This window comes from Antedon mediterranea, chromosome 6, assembly GCF_964355755.1.
Source record: "Antedon mediterranea chromosome 6, ecAntMedi1.1, whole genome shotgun sequence".
NCBI lineage: Eukaryota > Metazoa > Echinodermata > Crinoidea > Comatulida > Antedonidae > Antedon > Antedon mediterranea.
Window position 1 is genome coordinate 15,091,600 of NC_092675.1, and position 19,956 is coordinate 15,111,555.

Consider the following 19,956-nt stretch of genomic DNA (forward strand, 5'->3'; position numbering starts at 1 on the left):
GAATACACTACTATTCAACGACGAGACAGCTTGGTGCAAAAGGAACACCACATTCGATGTTACTATGGGTAGCTACGACGGTGCTGAAACATGCGAGTTAATAGGTCTGTTTCTGCTAGCCAAACTGGAACCCAAGTACGGTAATAACATAGGATTGTACAGGGATGACGGACTCGCGGCATTTAATGAAACTCCTCATGTTATTGAAAAAATAAAAAAAGATCTCTGCAGCACATTCAAAGAACATAATCTAAAGATAACGATCGAAGCGAATAAGAAAATTATAAACTACCTAGATGTAACGCTTAATCTCAACGATGGAAGCTATAAGCCTTATTTAAAGGAAAACAACAAACCACGCTATGTTCATTGCAAAAGTAATCATCCAGCATCAATAATTAAGAACATCCCTGAAGGCATAAACAAAAGATTATCAAACATTTCTTCGAATGAAACTGTTTTCAATGAATCAAAGAAACCGTACCAAGAAGCCTTGTATGAAAGTGGATACGACCACAATCTGAAGTACAACCCGACCAATACCAGCGCACAAAATAACGTGAAGAAGACAAGGAAAAGAAATATCATCTGGTTCAACCCGCCTTACAGTGCCAACGTGAAAACCAAAATAGGGCACGAGTTCTTAAAGACTGTAGATGAATGTTTTCCACATAACCATGAGCTAAGAAAAATATTTAATAGAAACAACATTAAAATCAGCTATAGTTGTATGCCTAATATAGGGTCTGTAATATCGGCCCACAACAAAAATGTATTACGTAATGATATGCCCTGTGATAACATCAAGCAATGCAACTGTCGAAATGAATGCCCATTAGATGGGAAATGCCTAACCAGTGGTGTTGTTTATCAGGCTACAGTAACAACAAATGATGATGATAAAGTTGAAACATATGTCGGACTAACCAAAAACACATTTAAATGCAGATATAACGCACACAATAGTTCATTCCGTAATGTTAAATACAAAAACAGCACAACGCTTAGCCAGTACATCTGGAAGCTAAAAGATGATAACATAAAGTATAACATTAAATGGCGAATAATAAAGAAGTGTAAACCATATTCCAATGTTAACAAACGGTGTAATCTATGCTTACAAGAGAAGTATTATATTATATGCAAGCCTGAAACCAGCTCACTTAACCATAGGAACGAATTAGTCAGTGCATGTAGACATAGGAGAAAGTTTCTACTAAAGTATCAGTAATTTAGATAATAAGAATTTGGTTAACAATAGACTGTCCAGGAAATAGAGATGTGTTGTACTTGCTAATTAGCATACTATTGTTCACATAAACAGTTTGCCTTAAGACTTCATTATAGCTTTTTGTATTCACTTGTGACTATCATTCAGAGCCAAGCACCTGAAGATTGAGTTCATACTCATGAAACAGCCTGTAGTGCAATAAAATGTTCAGTTGGTAATTTACTAGCGTCTTTCATTTATTTATATATATATTATATATATTTAAAGATGAGGGCGTATCAATTTGATCTCTGGTGCGCGTGCGTACAACTGAGGACTAGTGCTGTTCCGCCGTACCACGCCGAGAATGTTAAAGAGTCGCTATCCAATCGAGTTTGAACAATACCATGAAAGCCCCAGTGGTCTAATGGTTAGGACATCTGCATATCAAGCAGGCGGTCCGAGTTCGAGTCTCGGTTGGGGCGACTTTTTCTCATTCTCACAGATTTCCTCATCTTATCGTTTCAAAATAATTAATTAAATTTCAGTATATCACCGGGCGGTTTCGAATTAATGTTCATTGCCTAATGTGTTTATATATATATATATATATATAAATAAATGAAAGACGCTAGTAAATTACCAACTGAACATTTTATTGCACTACAGGCTGTTTCATGAGTATGAACTCAATCTTCAGGTGCTTGGCTCTGAATGATAGTCACAAGTGAATACAAAAAGCTATAATGAAGTCTTAAGGCAAACTGTTTATGTGAACAATAGTATGCTAATTAGCAAGTACAACACATCTCTATTTCCTGGACAGTCTATTGTTAACCAAATTCTTATTATCTAAATTACTGATACTTTAGTAGAAACTTTCTCCTATGTCTACATGCACTGACTAATTCGTTCCTATGGTTAAGTGAGCTGGTTTCAGGCTTGCATATAATATAATACTTCTCTTGTAAGCATAGATTACACCGTTTGTTAACATTGGAATATGGTTTACACTTCTTTATTATTCGCCATTTAATGTTATACTTTATGTTATCATCTTTTAGCTTCCAGATGTACTGGCTAAGCGTTGTGCTGTTTTTGTATTTAACATTACGGAATGAACTATTGTGTGCGTTATATCTGCATTTAAATGTGTTTTCGGTTAGTCCGACATATGTTTCAGCTTTATCATCATCATTTGTTGTTACTGTAGCCTGATAAACAACACCACTGGTTAGGCATTTCCCATCTAATGGGCATTCATTTCGACAGTTGCATTGCTTGATGTTATCACAGGGCATATCATTACGTAATACATTTTTGTTGTGGGCCGATATTACAGACCCTATATTAGGCATACAACTATAGCTGATTTTAATGGTGTTTCTATTAAATATTTTTCTTAGCTCATGGTTATGTGGAAAACATTCATCTACAGTCTTTAAGAACTCGTGCCCTATTTTGGTTTTCACGTTGGCACTGTAAGGCGGGTTGAACCAGATGATATTTCTTTTCCTTGTCTTCTTCACATTATTTTGTGCGCTGGTATTGGTCGGGTTGTACTTCAGATTGTGGTCGTATCCACTTTCATACAAGGCTTCTTGGTACGGTTTCTTTGATTCATTGAAAACAGTTTCATTCGAAGAAATGTTTGCTAATCTTTTGTTTATGCCTTCAGGGATGTTCTTAATTATTGATGCTGGATGATTACTTTTGCAATGAACATAGCATGGTTTGTTGTTTTCCTTTAAATATATATATACTCCACCCTGGCTCCCTTTGTCATATTTCTTTTATTCCTGTCCACCCAGGCAGCACTTGCCAGCTTTATACTATGACGTTATCCAAATTCCTTCACTTGCACTGATGAAGGGCTAGTGTTGCCCGAAAGCTCTGCTAACTTTTCTGGCTGTTTACTTTATCGTTTTGATTTAGCTTTTCGCTTTTTTTTTTGTATCTCCATTGAGATCCAGCCACTGATACCCACAGCATTGTCATTTTTTTCAGTAATTTGCCTTTGGATCTATATATATATCGTTTCAAAAATTAATTAAATAATTTTCAGTGTATCACCGGGCGGTTTGGAATTTATTTCTATGCCTGTTGTGTTTATATATATATAAAAGTATCTCTCGAGATCCCGCTTAGTGAATAAATATACTGAATTATAGATGAGGGCGTATCAATTTGATCTCTGGTGCGCGTGCGTACAACTTAGGACTAGTTGTGTTCCAACCGTACCACGCCGACAATGTTAAAGGGTCGTTATCCGATCGAGTTAAAGAACAATACCATGAAAGCCCCAGTGGTCTAATGGTTAGGGCAACTGCATATCAAGCAGACGGTTCGAGTTCGAGTCTCGGTTGGGGCGACTTTTTCTCATTCTCACAGATTTCCTCATCTTTATCGTTTCAAATTAATTAATTAAATTTCAGTATATCACCGGGCCGTTTAGGATTAATGTTCTTTGCCTACTGTGTTTATATATATAAAAGTATCTCTTCGGAGATCCCGCCTTGTGAATAAAAATACTGTAAGATGAGGGCGTATCAATTTGATCTCTGTTGCGCGTGTGTACAACTGAGGACTAGTGCTGTTCCGCCGTACCACGCAGGAATAAAGGAAATACAACAAAAGGAGACCGGGTGGAGACTGAATAAGAGTAGAAAACAAAGAAGGTAGCTTGGTAGAGATATAAACAATTTTGGAATGAAACTAAAAAAAACCAGTTTAAATGGTGGTTAATATTGAAACTTAAATTTTGGTAGTCAATGGAATAATTTTACCGATCTGGGAGTATGTTCCTAATGTTAAGTCCAAAAGGAAATGTCACCAAACAAATTCAAAGTTCAAAATGATCATGAAGATAAACTTAAGAGTATAATAAAGATGAGTATAATCCATACCGTTTGTAATGGCTTGTTTGGCTTTAGTGATGGCATCCTTTCGTGTAATTCTAAGAAAAGATCTACTCGTGGTGGTGGTGGTGGTGTCCTGCTGACAATTAAACTAGAGCTGGATTCAAAACATTCTTCATACCTCTATGGTTGAAATTGAATGCGTATGGGTGGAATTGACTGTACACGATGGAAAATGGTAATGTGGTGTATAACAGGCCACCTAGTGACTACAACTCTGCAATCCAACTTGAAGAAGTACTTTTGCATTTGAATATCTATCAATACAAAGCAGTAGTCCTTATGGGTAATTTTAACATCAATTGGTTTGATATTGACCATAAAACCAGCAACCAAATTACTGGTGTTCTAAAATGGACTTTATCCTAAGGGTTCCATCAGATGGTTGAAGAGCCAACCAGATCTGCCACTACATTAAATGTTAAAAGCACACTCATTGATCTTAAATTTACTAACTATGGACAACAAGTGTGCGATGTTCGTGTCATGGAACCTTTCTCAATCTCTGATAATGGTATGATATCTTTTATAATAAGACAGATGCAAAGCTATTCAAAAACAGCGTTAGTAAAATCACATGGGATTCCATTTATGATGAATCTATAAACAAATTATGGGACAACGTTCAAACAAAGTGTATGAGTTATGTTAATGTAGCTATTCCCAGCAGACGACAAAAGAGGAAAATCATGCCGTGGGTTTCATCCGAAATCAAGCGTCTTGTAACCAACCGAGCAACGCACTCGGGTATTACTGAACATTGGAAAACGTACAAAAAGATAAGAAATAAAGTAAAATATATGAAAAGTCGTTGTAGAAGTATTTAAATGATGTCTAAACCCGATAATATGAAGCAGTTCTGGTCTTATGTAAAAACAGAGACAGTCTGTTCAGTCTTCTAGTTTTTATATCAATAGACACCCTTGCTCTAACTCCACTATTATCGCCCACTCTTTAAATTTATTATTTTCATATTTCACACAGTCTGACAGTACAAACAATCATGAAGTTAGCTCTCCTAACTTGGAAGTAAGGGTCTTGGTCCTGATAATGTGACATTTATTTTATTTTATTTTATTTTATGTCTTTAGGCACTGTGGCCAAGGATTACCAATAGTGAATTAATCACTGTCCTATCAGATAGGTGGTAATCCCCCTGATACAGACGCTATTGTGTGAACCAGTTCACCGGGGTAACCCCCTACTCTTTTTCGAATAATGAACTGGGTTCTTTAAAGTACACACAGGTTATAACTGTGTACACTGGACCTACGGTTTATAGTCCTTATCCGAGAAGACTTGTTCCACCACCAGAACTAGGAGCGAGTCGGCCTCGAACCCTTGCCGATGTTGTTGTTGGCTCTTTAGGTACGATAAACGGCGCCCCTGCCTTAACCGCTCGGCCATATGACATCATCCATTATAAAGTTATGTGCTGCTTCTTTGTCACCTTTGTTAACCTACATATATAATTATAGTTTAAATTGTGGAAAGTGCCTCAGGCCTGGAAAGAAGCCAACATACATCTGAATTAAAGAATTACCGGCCTGTTGCACTAACTTCGCTTTCTTGGAAAGTGCTAGAAACTTAAGTGCAGATGTACTTCGCAGCCACCTGCATGAGTTTGGTCTCTTGTACGATGCACAGCACGGTTTTACTAGACTCCTGGAAAATCATGCTCGACCTTGCTTGCTGAAGCCACAACTTCTTGGATTAACTCACTTGATATGAGTGTTCCTGGAATTGACATTGTAGCACTGGATTATAGTCGTTCATTTGACTCAATTTCGCATTCAACATTGATAGCAGCTAAACTAAAACACATTTTTTGGAGTTGATGATTTACTTTTTTTTCATTCATTTCTTATTGGCCGTAGCCAGCGTTTTGTCTTCAATGGCAAAATGTTCCTCCATGGTCCGTATTGGGGCCCTTGTTATTTAATATAATATACATGAACGACCTACACCTGCATTTACAGACGCAGCCATACCAATATTCTGATGATACTTTTATTTCTAAATGTTTACAATCTAATGATGATTTTTTATCCATGCAGCAGGATATTGATACTATTCTATGGTAGTCTTCTATGAATTTGCTTACTCCTAATGTTAAAAAGTGCCAAGTGCTAACATGGTCGAGAATTCAATTTGCTTCTATTCCATCATATCTGGTATCCTTACAAACAATTTCACATAGATAAGATAGAAAAGATTATAAGAGGAGCCAGCCGATTTATACTTCACCAGCGAACTTTGAAACAGTCTTATGCAGACAGATTACTTGCACTTAAATTGAACACTATTGTATCTAAAAGCATTATATCACTTATTTTTGTCTTAAATATTTTATACAGGCTACAGAATTGTTTGATTTTAAATACGCTGATTATTAACAGCAACAACCTTTAAACATCTAAAACCGATAGCAAACAAGACCATATACATGGCTGCAGTCGCGTGCTCAAGTTAGTGTTTACCGACCGACCAACCGACCGACTGATATACTGAGCTGTAGAGTCTTTTGGCTTCTTTTGCCACTCATTGGCGCAATCTAGCTATTTTTTGTATTGTTATGTTTATATAAATGTGTTTGCCGAAATTTTAAAATTAAAATAGAACAAATGGGTAAATTTATGTTTTGTGCATATTATATCAAAATCAATAATTCATTTTGTATCTAATTTGTGTATATTTAATCTTTATATCATGTGGTAATGTGCTAATAGGCATTGTGTCATAAAAAAACAAGTATCAATGTGCAATACGTTTTATTTACTTATAGTTGAAAACATCCGTCAGCATAACGGAGTTCGTCATTTCATGCCGAATGAAGGGAACTTTAAATTGGAAAGAGACTTCAGTCACCACACCAGATGCACACCAATGTGACATAACAGGACTGCAAATGGCAAAGCTTTACTATTGCCAAATGTTGGCTAAAAGCTGTGGAGGCCGAGGACCTTTCAGTGTACCGAAAAGCGTCCGAACACAAGATGGAGGTAGAGCGACTTATGTCTTATATTAAAAAACTAGAATTCTTGATTGAATCCTATCATGTTAAGCAACCAATCAACATTTAGGCCTAATAACAAAAATTAAAACTTGCGTACCGCCAAATCGTGCATCGTCTCAGTGCTCTAACTCTAACTCTAACCATCTGGATATTTATATAAGATTGGTTGAATTTGTTTGTGTCCGCATGATTATATCAGATTAAAGGCTCATAATATTATTTTAACAATTTTCTCAACCCAAGCCGACGTGAAAATTGAATCATTTTAGTTACCAGGTTGGGTTGGCTTGGCAAACAATACAAAAGACAAAACATTAGGCTATGGTCAGTACTTAAACAATGCCTGTGCGTCTAAGAGATAACATCCGACGCGAACGACTTAGGTAGTAGTATCATAATTTACCCATGATTAACCATAACGTACATTTATGATGACAAGAATGACAATAACGTTTTTAAAGTAATATAAATGCATTATTTTTACAAAACGTCAAAAATTACAGGAATAATGTCTTTGATTATATCAATCTTTAATGTGCTGTAATTTACGGTAGGGAAAGAAATTCTGAGTTTTATCTATGCACTATTATTTTTATTGGTGAACAGCTCCGGGACCTGTACAAGAGATGAAAGTAACTGTTCAGGCCAGTGACAATATATTGGTAACATGGAAGGACCCGAGTGTCACAAATGGCAAAATCAAATCATTTAATATAACCTACATTGAACGAAGGACCGGTGTAGTTAAGACACTTAATGCACCTGATTACAAACACTTTTTCTACATTCAAAACCTGAAGCCACACACTAACTATATTATCATGGTCAGTGCCAAGACAACGAAGCTTGGAAAAGTTTCCACCATGAACGCTACCACACAACAGTCTGGTATGTAGCTATTGTTGTTGTTGCTGTTACTGTTGTTATTATTGTTACTGTTGTATAATTATTGTTATTTTATTTAATTATTTTTCATATTTATTGTTTTATAATAAGTTTTGTAATTCTGTTTCCTTTCTTTTCGTCTTCATTTCTGTCTTTATTTCTTTTGAAATGATCTGACATATCAAAACTGTATAACCAATACTATAACTGATGAAATGCGATTATCCACAATTGGATCCATAGACGTATAAACAGGGTTTAAATCAGTTATATTTAGCTAAAGGTGCACCCACTTGCTGTGGTGGTAAATAAATTATTCTAAATAACTTTATAAGATGGGAAACCGTGCTTTCACATCTATGTAGGCCTAATTTGAAGTACAAAAAACATATGTTTATAACACCATCTTGTTCCACAGTACCTACTGGTCCACCACTGAATACCACATACGAGTTTTCGAAGAACAACCTAATTTTTAAATGGAAAGAACCTAGTAAGAATAAAAGAAATGGAATAATAACTCACTATGAATACGAATTGTATGAAGGAAAAACATCACGTGATACATACATGATTAAAACAGCTACTGTCAATATTCCTAGAGTTATTTTTGAAACATTGGAGGAAAATCAACAATATACATTTCTTGTACGGGCGTTTACTGTCATGGGCTTTGGTCCATGGAGTGATGATTTCATAGCGTCAACAATACCGACCCCCTGTAAGTTACCCAATTTTGTAAATCATGCATTATTATTACCTCCGTCAATGAGGTTATGTAGTCGATAGCGTGTGTCTGTTTGTAATCAGGAATAATTAAAAAGTTATTATCAGATCTTTACCTAATTAAAACCACAGATAGATATGTCGTCAAGGATCACTCCAATTTTGGACCACTATTATTATTGTTTTCAGCCCTGCTAGTGTTAAAAGACACGAGAAAATGGATGTATAACCATTACAACAAATTCACAAGGTTGTAGTGAAATTAGCCTAATCACACACAGCATTAGACACAAAAATAAAAATATTTTTATTTTCGGCAGAAATCTTATGTAGCAGAATTTTACAGTAGGCAGTACGACAGTAGTATATCTTTTTCTAGTTGTTATTGTTATGTCTTTAGGCACATGTGGCCATGTTTAACACCAACAGTAAATTAATCACTGTCCTATCCCCTGTCTCGAATGATGGGTTCTTTAAATTGCACATGGGTTATAACTCTGTAAACTACCTTCGGGTAATTCATCATCATTATACATAATTCGTTATGTTCATTAGTGAATCTTGTAAGAGGTTTACTGTAGCTCACAATTTGCAGTACTTTTTACTTTATAATTAGTCCAGTGTATTTTTTAATGCTGAAAAATTTATTTTTTAGCCACGACAAGTATACCTACAAAGTTACCAGCGCTGACATTAAATGGAAACAAATTTGAGCTTCAAACTCCTATCACTTCTGAAACTAAACATCTAGCCTATTCATCACAAATGGGAGTTATAGTTGCAGCAGTTATAGGAGTTGTTGTGCTTGCTCTAATTCTATTCGGGATTATGTATTGGTCAACAAACATGCGTAAAGCACGTGACAGGAACATGGGTCGACTTGACAGTATACAAAGCGTCAATTTCCAGCAGGTAAATTAAAGATACATTCAATACTCTTCCACAAGTAATTAAGAATGTCAACTCTATTGTATAATTTTTTCTATATTATTATACTGAAAGGACAGTTCAATTTTGAATAAGCTACTTTTTGGAAAAGTTATAACTCAAAAGTACTTGAATGAAGTTACGTTTTGTTGCGGGCGGATAACCAAACTCGTCATTCTGACTTAAAATAACGCTATACGAGCACATTAAAAATGATTTTGATGACGTTGTCACGAGTACAAATTTGAATAACGTAGGTCGTGTAATAATTTTAGGTATACAGTATATACTGTACATATTGTATAATGGCATATATTAGGCACAACTCAGCACTATAAGCCTATAGGATGGCATACATCAACGTTTTTCGATCGTATGTTAACGTACGTGCATTTAAAAAAAATTAATTTCAGCACAATTATAAGAACGTTCACCTATAATTCGTCATGTAACAATTATCTCAATATCTTTCAAACAACCTAATCTAATCCTAATAAGCTTTTCAGCTTGATCACTCATCTGTGACATCATTTATACGCCATTTCATAAAATCACATTATCAATCATACCTCCTTAACTTGTCATAAAAAGCTCAAAATTAAGTTTTGGTCAATTTAGAGAATGATTTAAGCCATTTGCGTGTTTCTAAACATTACTAATACGAATGTTTTGTATAAATCGCATTCTACTCAAAAAAGTACATTCACTTAATTTGAGTCCATTCCGACTTAAAATAACGCTATACGAGCACATTAAAAATGACAAAATGCGCACATTAATTGCACAAAAGTGTTGAAATGGTAAAAAAATAAGGCATTATTAAAATGAAAATAATTCTTCAGGATGCACGATGAACCCCAATTGTTTAAACTTATTTAGAAAGCCATTGAGTGGTAGATATAAATGCATGTAAACATTTGACGTAAACAATTGACGTCATTAAATGGCCACTTGAATTAAAAAATTAGGTTTTTTTTTTCTCTTTCGTCATAGATTATCACATTCAACAGAGGGCATCTCGGTTATTTTGTTCCCAATTTTCGCTTAAATTTTAGTATGTGATTGCTCAATTAATTGACTTTCTCATGAGTTGCCACCATTTTCATTTATTCAAGTTTTAAAAACTTGAATAACGTAGGTCGTGTAATTTCACCTTCGCTGTATATTTGAATATCTTACAGTTCTTCATAATTGAAGGTTACCTTGATGATTATAATTTATTATGAAAGCTGATGAAATGTAGATATGAATCCTTATAAAAATTAAGTCTATTGTAATCATATGGCCAGTTCAAGATAAAAAGTAGTTTTTACAATTTTTTAGTCGAAGTTATACAAATTTTCAAAGAGCGCGCACCGCTCTTCTACGTGCCATATTTTCTTCCAAATCTTATATTTATTAATATTTATTATTCATTACCTTACCGAAATTGTGATTTCTTTTTAAAGTAAATGTCAGTAAAATTATAAAATGATCACCTATAATTCATCAGTAACGAATTAAATTCTAGTTAGTATTATAGTATTCCACTAAATAATGAAAGATGAAGAGTTATCCAAACAGAATTAAAGAAACCGCCAGAAATTTAATTTTAAGAGTCTATGCTCGTGAAGCAGACTTGAGTTTCAACTGGCGACTTTTCTAAGCCCTAAGTAATAAAACACAATAGAATATCAATTGATAATATTTTGTTTTTCTATATTTGTAGTTACTAAGAGAACGATCGTTATCAAATGAATACAACGAAACAGGTGTAGCAATACAACGCTCCCCGGGGATTGCTTCTCCTGGTATGTTCTCATTTTCCGGGACGGGCTCCCCACCGCTATCCCCAGGACCCATGTCTCCAACTTGCAAGAGTCCAATGCCACCGTTGTCACCTCAGGCAGAATACTACAGGATTCCATGGGAAAATATGATACTAGAAAACTTTTTAATTGCTGAAGGAAACTTTGGACAAGTCATGAAAGGAGTGGTTAAGAAGGAAGGAGCCGCGATACAGGCAGCGGTGAAAATGTTAAAAGGTATGAAAGATGATGAATAATAAATAAAATAAAAACTAGGTATTGCAATGTTCATAATCAAAATTCTATAGATGTGGTAATGTTCTCCTAGAAATAGCAAATATGAAGGCACATGATGTTCGGTATTTCATCTTTTGTATTTTCTTTGTAAGCAATTTACCATTTCAATAGCGAATGTGAACATGTCACAATGCTAAACGGAATGTGCTTCATGTAAATATGTAAATATTGAAGTAATACTAGTATCGTAAATATAACATCGGACTAATAATATGGATGAATTTGAAATACATAATTACTTTTTAAAATGTATTTCTCTTCTATAGAGGGTGCGAATGATAATGACCGACGAGATTTTTTTGGTGAATTGATGATAATGGCTAAAGTCGGCTACCACCCAAATATTGTAAATCTCATTGGTGCATCAGAATATCAAGGTAAACAAAAAAAAAACATCGCATGAAATACATCAACGATCTAAGCTTGTTGAACCGACATCACGATAATTTGAAGTATACTGTATTTAATTATCCGGTAGATGGCGGTGTTTCTCATTTTTAAGCCTGTACCGTACCGTACTAAACAGGCACCACATGTGATACACATGCGATACTGGACTAATTCCAAGTCGGTATGAGTATTCATATTAGGAACTATGAACCCATATTTTTTATTAATTTAATTAATAATAATTAATTTATTTTATTCATTATTCCATATTACACAAGTCAGTGTTTGCTTAAATTAGTTGTCTAGGTTCATGTTTTTTAAACTACTAGTAGTTGCAGACGATTTGACTAGTACCACCTTTCATTTATTTGGTGTTCTTGGGGTCAAATGGGTCAGTAGGATGAAAATTCCGGAAAAAAATGTACATATGTACATAGATTTAGGATAATGCATAATAAGCATAGCTGTATAATCTCACTGTACCTTTAAGAAATATATATTTTACTAGATGACTTTATTTTAAAGGACACAATAGGCCTAATTGTAGAATTTCTATATAATAATAATTATCATAATTGGTAAAATCCATACCAAAAGCTTTATTTTGGTATTAATATGAACGGTCTTTTGATAATATTATAATTAGTTAAATGTTTGCTTATAGGAGTACTGTATGTAGCAACCGAATTTGCAGAATATGGCAACTTGCTTAACTATTTACGACGAAGTCGCTGTTTGGAAACAGACCCAACATATGCCAATAAAACAAATTTAGCATCGACACTTTCATCTGAAAACCTACTGCAGATTGCTGCAGATGTTAGTCTCGGAATGAAACATCTCTCGGAGAAGGGGGTACGTAACTACGATGCGTTAATCTTGCAATGAAAAATCTATCAAATAATGATTGACCTACACAAATCCATGTGTCTGTATGACAAATTCTATTTCTAACATTTCTATATCATGAATATTTGGTTTGTATTACTTCTGTTTATTTGTTCATGTAATGTGTACAACTATTTATAACTATTTCTATATTACTTAAGTGTGTCCACCGTGATTTAGCTGCCAGGAATATTCTACTTTGTGCAGACGGCGGAAATATTGTTGCTAAAGTTACAGATTTTGGACTGTCAAGAAGCGAAGAAGTTTACGTAAAAACGACAGCAGTGAGTAGTACATTTTTTAGTTCATCGATTACATTTTGTGACATAAAACAACCTATCCGGTAATTGGTGTATTGCCATGAGCCACTAATTGTACAAGAAACATTTGTTCTGAATACTTACCTCAGTGTGACAAATATACCATTAATTAAATGTATTCATGACTTGACCTCACAGAATTAAACAAACAATTATTACCGGTAGCATTGGTGACCTACCGTAGGGGAAAATAAGTTCATCCATTTTCATATTTTAAGACACAAGGTCAAGAAACATAAGGAAAAATATTGCCTTTATTTATAACTTTATACACAATGGTTATTCCAGATAACTATAAACGGAATAATTTATGAACACTTTGGCGCCGAATTACATTTATATTTTTTCATTTCATTTATTTATTTTACTTAAAGCAGATTTCAGCTGTCCCGCTCAACTCCGAATTCCAAAATATGTTATCATTGAAAAATAACTCCTAAACAACTTTTCATGTCACAATATTTGTTCGTATGTAATGCGTGTGTTTAGCAGCAAAAACACGTAACTGAAGTGTGGGCGAGATCGATTTAAATAATTTTGACTGTACTGTACATTGATTTCCAATTGTCGGGAACAATCTAGTTGTTGACGATGCTGAGGGTTTTGGAGACTTACTTGCACCTCCAAATCTGTTCAGAAAAGCTTCGCATATTCATGAAGGACTGGGGTTATCATTTGAATGAACTAGTCCTTGGGCAATGAAATATATTAGCTATGTTATAATAACTTGATATGTAAATTGTTGTGTAAACCTTTGCAGGCTAGTGTTTTATTTAAATGCTATACCTCGCTGTGACAATATTCAGTTTTTTATATAGCTAAATTAATTAGTAACTTTTTAACACTACAGCACAGAGCAGCATTTTAGCTTTTTTTTCTTTGCGATGGAGGCGCTACAGGGCTGATCTAAGACAATTTTGAAAGTTTTAGCTGCTAGTTCTTTGGAAATCGCGATTACACATTGATATATAAACGAAATTATAAGTCTACAGGACCAGCCCATCGTAGTTGGGGTGGAGCTAAGAACATTTTTAAAACAAACTTGCTAGGTCCCTAAAAAACTCTTCTAAAACCTAAACGCACTCCCAGCCTATGCCTCTGTGATATAACATTTTATCAAAGATCTTACGAAGTACTTTCTATAAGATCTTTTATTTTATCACACACTTCAATTATGGTTGCGTTTGCTATGCTTTATTAATATTTGAAATGGAGAAAGGGTTCACAAGACAGAAATACAAGGAAAAAACATTCGGCACTAAACCCAACTTAAATCAATATCCATTTATTTATCAATGACAGCTACCGATACCAAAAAGTAACTTCTTGAAAGTCAAATGGGTCACATCTATACCTAAATATCATATTATAGCTCCATGCTTGCAGTGACAGGATAAATAAAAAGTGATCGCAATAATGAATACATTTAAGTGTAGGATGATTGATACATTTATCAATTCATCGCAAAAGGGATGTTTGTAACAAATTTATGTTTTATTTGTTTAGGGTCGATTACCTGTTCGTTGGATGGCAATTGAATCTATAAATTATAGTGTATATACCACAAAAAGCGATGTGTAAGTTAGACTTTGTCATCTTCGTATGCATGACAACATTAATGAGTAATTATTAATTAAATGCTTATGTAGGCCTGACAAATAAAACCGTAAATTAGGAAGGCCTAACAACTAATAAAATGCTGTTGTTATTTCAGGTGGTCATTCGGAATTTTATTGTGGGAGATTGTTACGTTGGGTGAGTGTGGATTTATTTATAATAAAATAAGTATTGAAATAATATACACATTTAAAGTCAGCGGGTAATTTCTTCCAAATACTAGTAAAGATCCTAAATGCTTTAGTTGTGTAACAAAAATCTACTATTACTATTTGTGTGTTATTAAAGTATATTTGTGGTAGGCCTAATTTACAGTACTTCATCCTTTCAACAGGAGGCACGCCGTACCCAGGTATGACGTGCGCAGAACTTTATGAAAAGCTACCAATGGGCTACAGGATGGAAAAACCCTTAAACTGTGACAATGAAGTGTAAGCATGACAAATTGATTAAATAATAAAGCAAATTTATAAATTTGAGAAGTTTGCTATACTACTACTGTTTGCACTTGATCTTAGTGCATGCTATCGAGTGCTACAAATAACTGAACATACAATAAAGGAAGATCGACAATTAATTAACTATTAATATTACAAGACGACTTTCTCGTTAAGTAATTCTATTATAGTATGCCTAAATTTGGTTTCTGTGCAATGTGAATGTAGCACAGTATTTTAATACCACTCCTTGCAACCAAGTAACTGGTGTTTTTACGTACAGCACTGACTTGTTGTACATAGAGAACACATTATTATAATAGTAGGCCTAGTGCCAGTATATTGTGTACTGTTATATTTATGAGATATACTGTTGTGTTGCCCTGCTGATGTAATTTGTACATGCGATAACTATTTATAGGTATGACATTATGCGACATTGCTGGAGGGATAGACCACATGAACGACCCACCTTCGCACAGTTATATATTGCAATAAACAGACTGGTTCAAGCCACAAAGGTAAAAATGTGCATTATTTTTTACTATTTTATACGGGCCTTACTACGTTGAAACACTGGTTCTCGCCAAATCACCGAAGATAAGCAAGGTTGGGCCCGATTAAAGCTTGAATGGGAGACCATCTAGGAATACCGGGTGCTGTATATGAAGCTGGGGTCCCATTAGGCATTTGAAATCAGCACTTCTGACTCTTATGGCAGCCCCTGCATCTAGTATCTGCCTCAGACGTATTGACGTATGCCTCTCCTCTGGTTAAGGTGGGCACTGGACAAGAGAAGCCCTTGGTCAATGTTGGGACCAGCCAAAGGTGCTTTAAACAGTCCTGGCTTAGTCATCATTCAGATGAATGTAAGACTAATTGACATTATCGTTTACGACAGAAGTCGGTCATATAAATTTTACTATTGAATTTTGTCTACAATTATACTAGTGTAATTAAAACGTTTTTTTTAAATAATAATATATCACAACTTATTGGAAGTATCATTAATTAAGAGAAACATATAAAAACTGTTTAGCAAAATAAAACATATCAAAATAAAGATTCAGACGAATTAGATTAAAATGGTTTAACAAGTTAAATAAAGTGTCAAAATCCTTGTGAAAAAGGGCATACTTAACGCTATTACAGATACCATGAATGACACAATCCCCAAATTTACACATTTTTAAAATATTATGGCGGTATGTACTATTAAAGACAATATTACAAATAGAAAAGATTTAAAGGGTGAAGGAGAGCAGTGTTTCTACACAATTTAGGTAAACCTAACGCTGCTTTAATTAAATTACTTTTTCTACTAATTGTGTTTTTTCTAAGTCAAGAATATCCTTCTTGCTCAGATTTACACATTGTAGGCCATACGTAAGAGTTGGTATCAGGACTGTTTTCCAGACATGTAGTTTTACATCTGTAGACGAACCATATTTACACATGCCAGTTCCTTGCAATGCATAGAAATCTTTCTGATATTTACTTATTCTATTCCTGACATGAGCATTGCGCTTAAAATTACCACCCAGTTCAACGTCTAGGTACTTGACGACATCAACACATGCAAATATATATATATATACCACGCCAAGAATGTTAAAGAGTCGCTATCCAATCGAGTTTGAACAATACCAACCATGAAAGCCCCAGTGGTCTAATGGTTAGGACATCTGCATATCAAGCAGGCGGTCCGAGTTCGGGTCTCGGTTGGGGCGACTTTTTCTCATTCTCACAGATTTCCTCATCTTTATCGTTTCAAATTAATTAATTAAATTTCAGTATATCATTGGGCGGTTAAGAATTAATGTTCTTTGCCTGATTTGTTTATATATATATATATATATATATATATATATATATATATATATATATATATATATATATATATATATAAACACATCAGGCAAAGAAATTTAATTAATTAATTTGAAATTGAATTAATTAATTTGAAACGATAAAGATGAGGAAATCTGTGAGAATGAGAAAAAGTCACCCCAACCGAGACTCAAACTCGGCCCCCTGCTTGATATGCAGATGTCCTAACCATTATAACACATATTATATAACACATTAGGCATAGAACAGTTATTCTAAACCCCCACCCCGGTGATACTGAACGATAAGATGAGGAAATCTGTGAGAATGAGAAAAAGTCCCCACAACTGGGGATATATATATACACACAGTTACAACAAAACGTCAAGCAGTACAAATAATTTTTTTAAATATCTAAAAATGAATTCATATTAAGAGGTGGAAATGTTTTCAATATTTCTGTCCTAGCTTTAATTAAAAATGATTTACTATTACTGTAAAAAAAATAGAGCACATTGTTTTATCTTAAAAAATGTCCCAATAGCATTCAGTAACTGTACATAAGTCCCTTTTTAATTCAGTAAAAATAATTATTTCTTATGGAGGATAAACTTTCAGACAAAAATCGAAACTTCGACTTGGGCTAACATAAGAAAGGCAATAACTAGAGACTTGGGGCAAGTCTAGGTTGTTATAGCAGAAAATATGTCTGTTTTTATAGAAGAAAGTCTGTCTGGTAGAGCAGAAAGTATGTCTGTTGTTATAGCAGAAAGTATGCCTGGTTGTTATAGCAGAAAGTATGTATGTTGTTATAGCAGAAAGTATGCCTGGTTGTTATAGCAGAAGAAAATATGTCTGTGGCCGTATTCACCATTCACACTTAGGCTGAGGGAATCACTTACCCTTAAAATTAAAACAAATCTCCTATCTAAGTAAATACAATTTAAAGGAAATAATTAAATATTTATTGAGTTAAGTGAAATACTTAATGTTTAAGGGAAATATCTCACTTAAATGTGCTTGGTGAATACGGCCACTGGTTTTTAGCAAAAGGTCTGTCTGGTTTATAGCAGATAGTATGTATAGTTTTTATCAGAAAGTCTGTCTGGTTTTTCTGGCAGAAAGTCTGTCTAGTTGTTATAGCACAAAGTCTGTCTGGTTGTAATAGCACAAAGTTTGTATGGTTTTTGTCAGAATTCTGACCATTTTAAGAGAAATTCATTGGGTTTTTTCATTGTGATTTCTGTAACACATTTTTATTGTATACAATTAACCAAAATCTGAAATACATGTATAAGCTTATGTGATGTCACTTATAACAAACTTTTTAATCGTCTAAATCCTACTTTGCACAGAAATACTTAACTGTATATTTAACAATCGTATTTTAAATATTTGCAGACGTATGTGAATGTTGAAAATAATGAAGGATTTACCTATGTAGATATCAACACAGATGATGATATCAATCCACCAGGAAATAGTGCGGCATCATTCTTACTTAACACATCAAAGTGTTGAAAATAAATGACAAATGAAGAATAGAAGACTTGTAAATATTTATTTTGGTGAAATATAACATTCCCATCATTGCGTTGCAACTGTAAATAAATTATTACATTCCTAAGACGAAAGTCACTCTGGTTGTGTCACATAAAATGGTAAAAGGAAGCCAAACGGAATTGTTATTAGGAACCCAATTGTGGGTGTCGTGTCGACCTAATGGAAATAAGTCATTTCAACCAATACCGATAACAAATGGAATTGAACTACTTTTAACATGCATTACTGTACGTAATAAATATGAATAGGCCTATACAAAAGTGATTGAAAAGAAAAACAATATTTGTAAAGAAATATTGAAATATTAAAAATAAAAATAAAAAAATTAAAACGTAGACATAATTACCAATGCAGCGTTTTTAGAAAGTGTATGCTAGTCTAATGTTTAGATCATTATTGGGATGTGTGCGTGTCGTGGGGGTTATATTTGTTGATTTTGAATATTATTGTGTAGGTCTATATAAAATCAGTGTGATTACCGTCCCCCCATAAACAAAATATATCTAAATTTCTAAAGTCTCAAACATTTTTTTTCTCGAAAACTTTGAAAATGTATTTAAACTTTGTTAATTTAAATTATGTTAGAAACAGATATTTTGTTTGTGTTTCTAGAACCGTACCATCGGTACGGATAGTTATTATAGTCAGCATATCATTAGAGTAAATGTAAGTTATGCAATTTCAATAGTTTTATATACATTATTTCTTTTGTTATTATTTTGTACAAAAATCAAAATTTTAATAATATATATATATATACTTTTCTATATTTTACATATTTGTTTATCAAATAAATGTGACAATGTCAGTTGGGCATGGTTGGTGATTTTATTAATTTGAAATAACATACAGTTTGAGTTTTATAATGTTAATAACTAGAGGGTGAGCTCGCTTCGCTCGCTCCCCCTCTAGGAAGTGTAGACGATGGTTTTCGGAATGATAATGTTCTACTTATACGTTTTCTGTCGGTTACCATTATTGAAAATGCTTGACATTCGTAAAACTAAACTCCTTTGTTTCACAGTGTTTTACAGTAGATGATTAATAACATTTTAAAGTACAGTTTTTATTGTTTGGTAGGGCCCTTTGGGGAGGCGGAGGTCATTTGAGGGAGGTGCTTATTCGAGGGATATATGTTAAATTTT

The 19,956-nt window shown here is 33.9% G+C and overlaps 1 protein-coding gene across 2 annotated transcripts in view; it reads left to right on the top strand.

Moving 5' to 3' along the window:
* The window catches only part of LOC140052597 (tyrosine-protein kinase receptor Tie-1-like), a 43,103-nt gene extending 23,496 nt beyond the window's left edge, over positions 1-19,607 (top strand). For both annotated transcript variants that reach the window (XM_072098235.1, XM_072098236.1), the window contains 13 exons: positions 6,914-7,130; positions 7,751-8,032; positions 8,448-8,750; positions 9,411-9,667; positions 11,391-11,706; positions 12,033-12,143; positions 12,821-13,011; positions 13,206-13,328; positions 14,871-14,941; positions 15,079-15,119; positions 15,316-15,412; positions 15,840-15,939; positions 18,650-19,607. In XM_072098235.1, the coding sequence (XP_071954336.1) occupies positions 6,914-7,130; positions 7,751-8,032; positions 8,448-8,750; positions 9,411-9,667; positions 11,391-11,706; positions 12,033-12,143; positions 12,821-13,011; positions 13,206-13,328; positions 14,871-14,941; positions 15,079-15,119; positions 15,316-15,412; positions 15,840-15,939; positions 18,650-18,769 (2,229 nt within the window). In that variant the 3' untranslated portion in view covers positions 18,770-19,607. The remainder of the gene's footprint in view (positions 1-6,913; positions 7,131-7,750; positions 8,033-8,447; positions 8,751-9,410; positions 9,668-11,390; positions 11,707-12,032; positions 12,144-12,820; positions 13,012-13,205; positions 13,329-14,870; positions 14,942-15,078; positions 15,120-15,315; positions 15,413-15,839; positions 15,940-18,649) is intronic.
* The last annotated feature ends 349 nt before the right edge of the window (positions 19,608-19,956 follow it).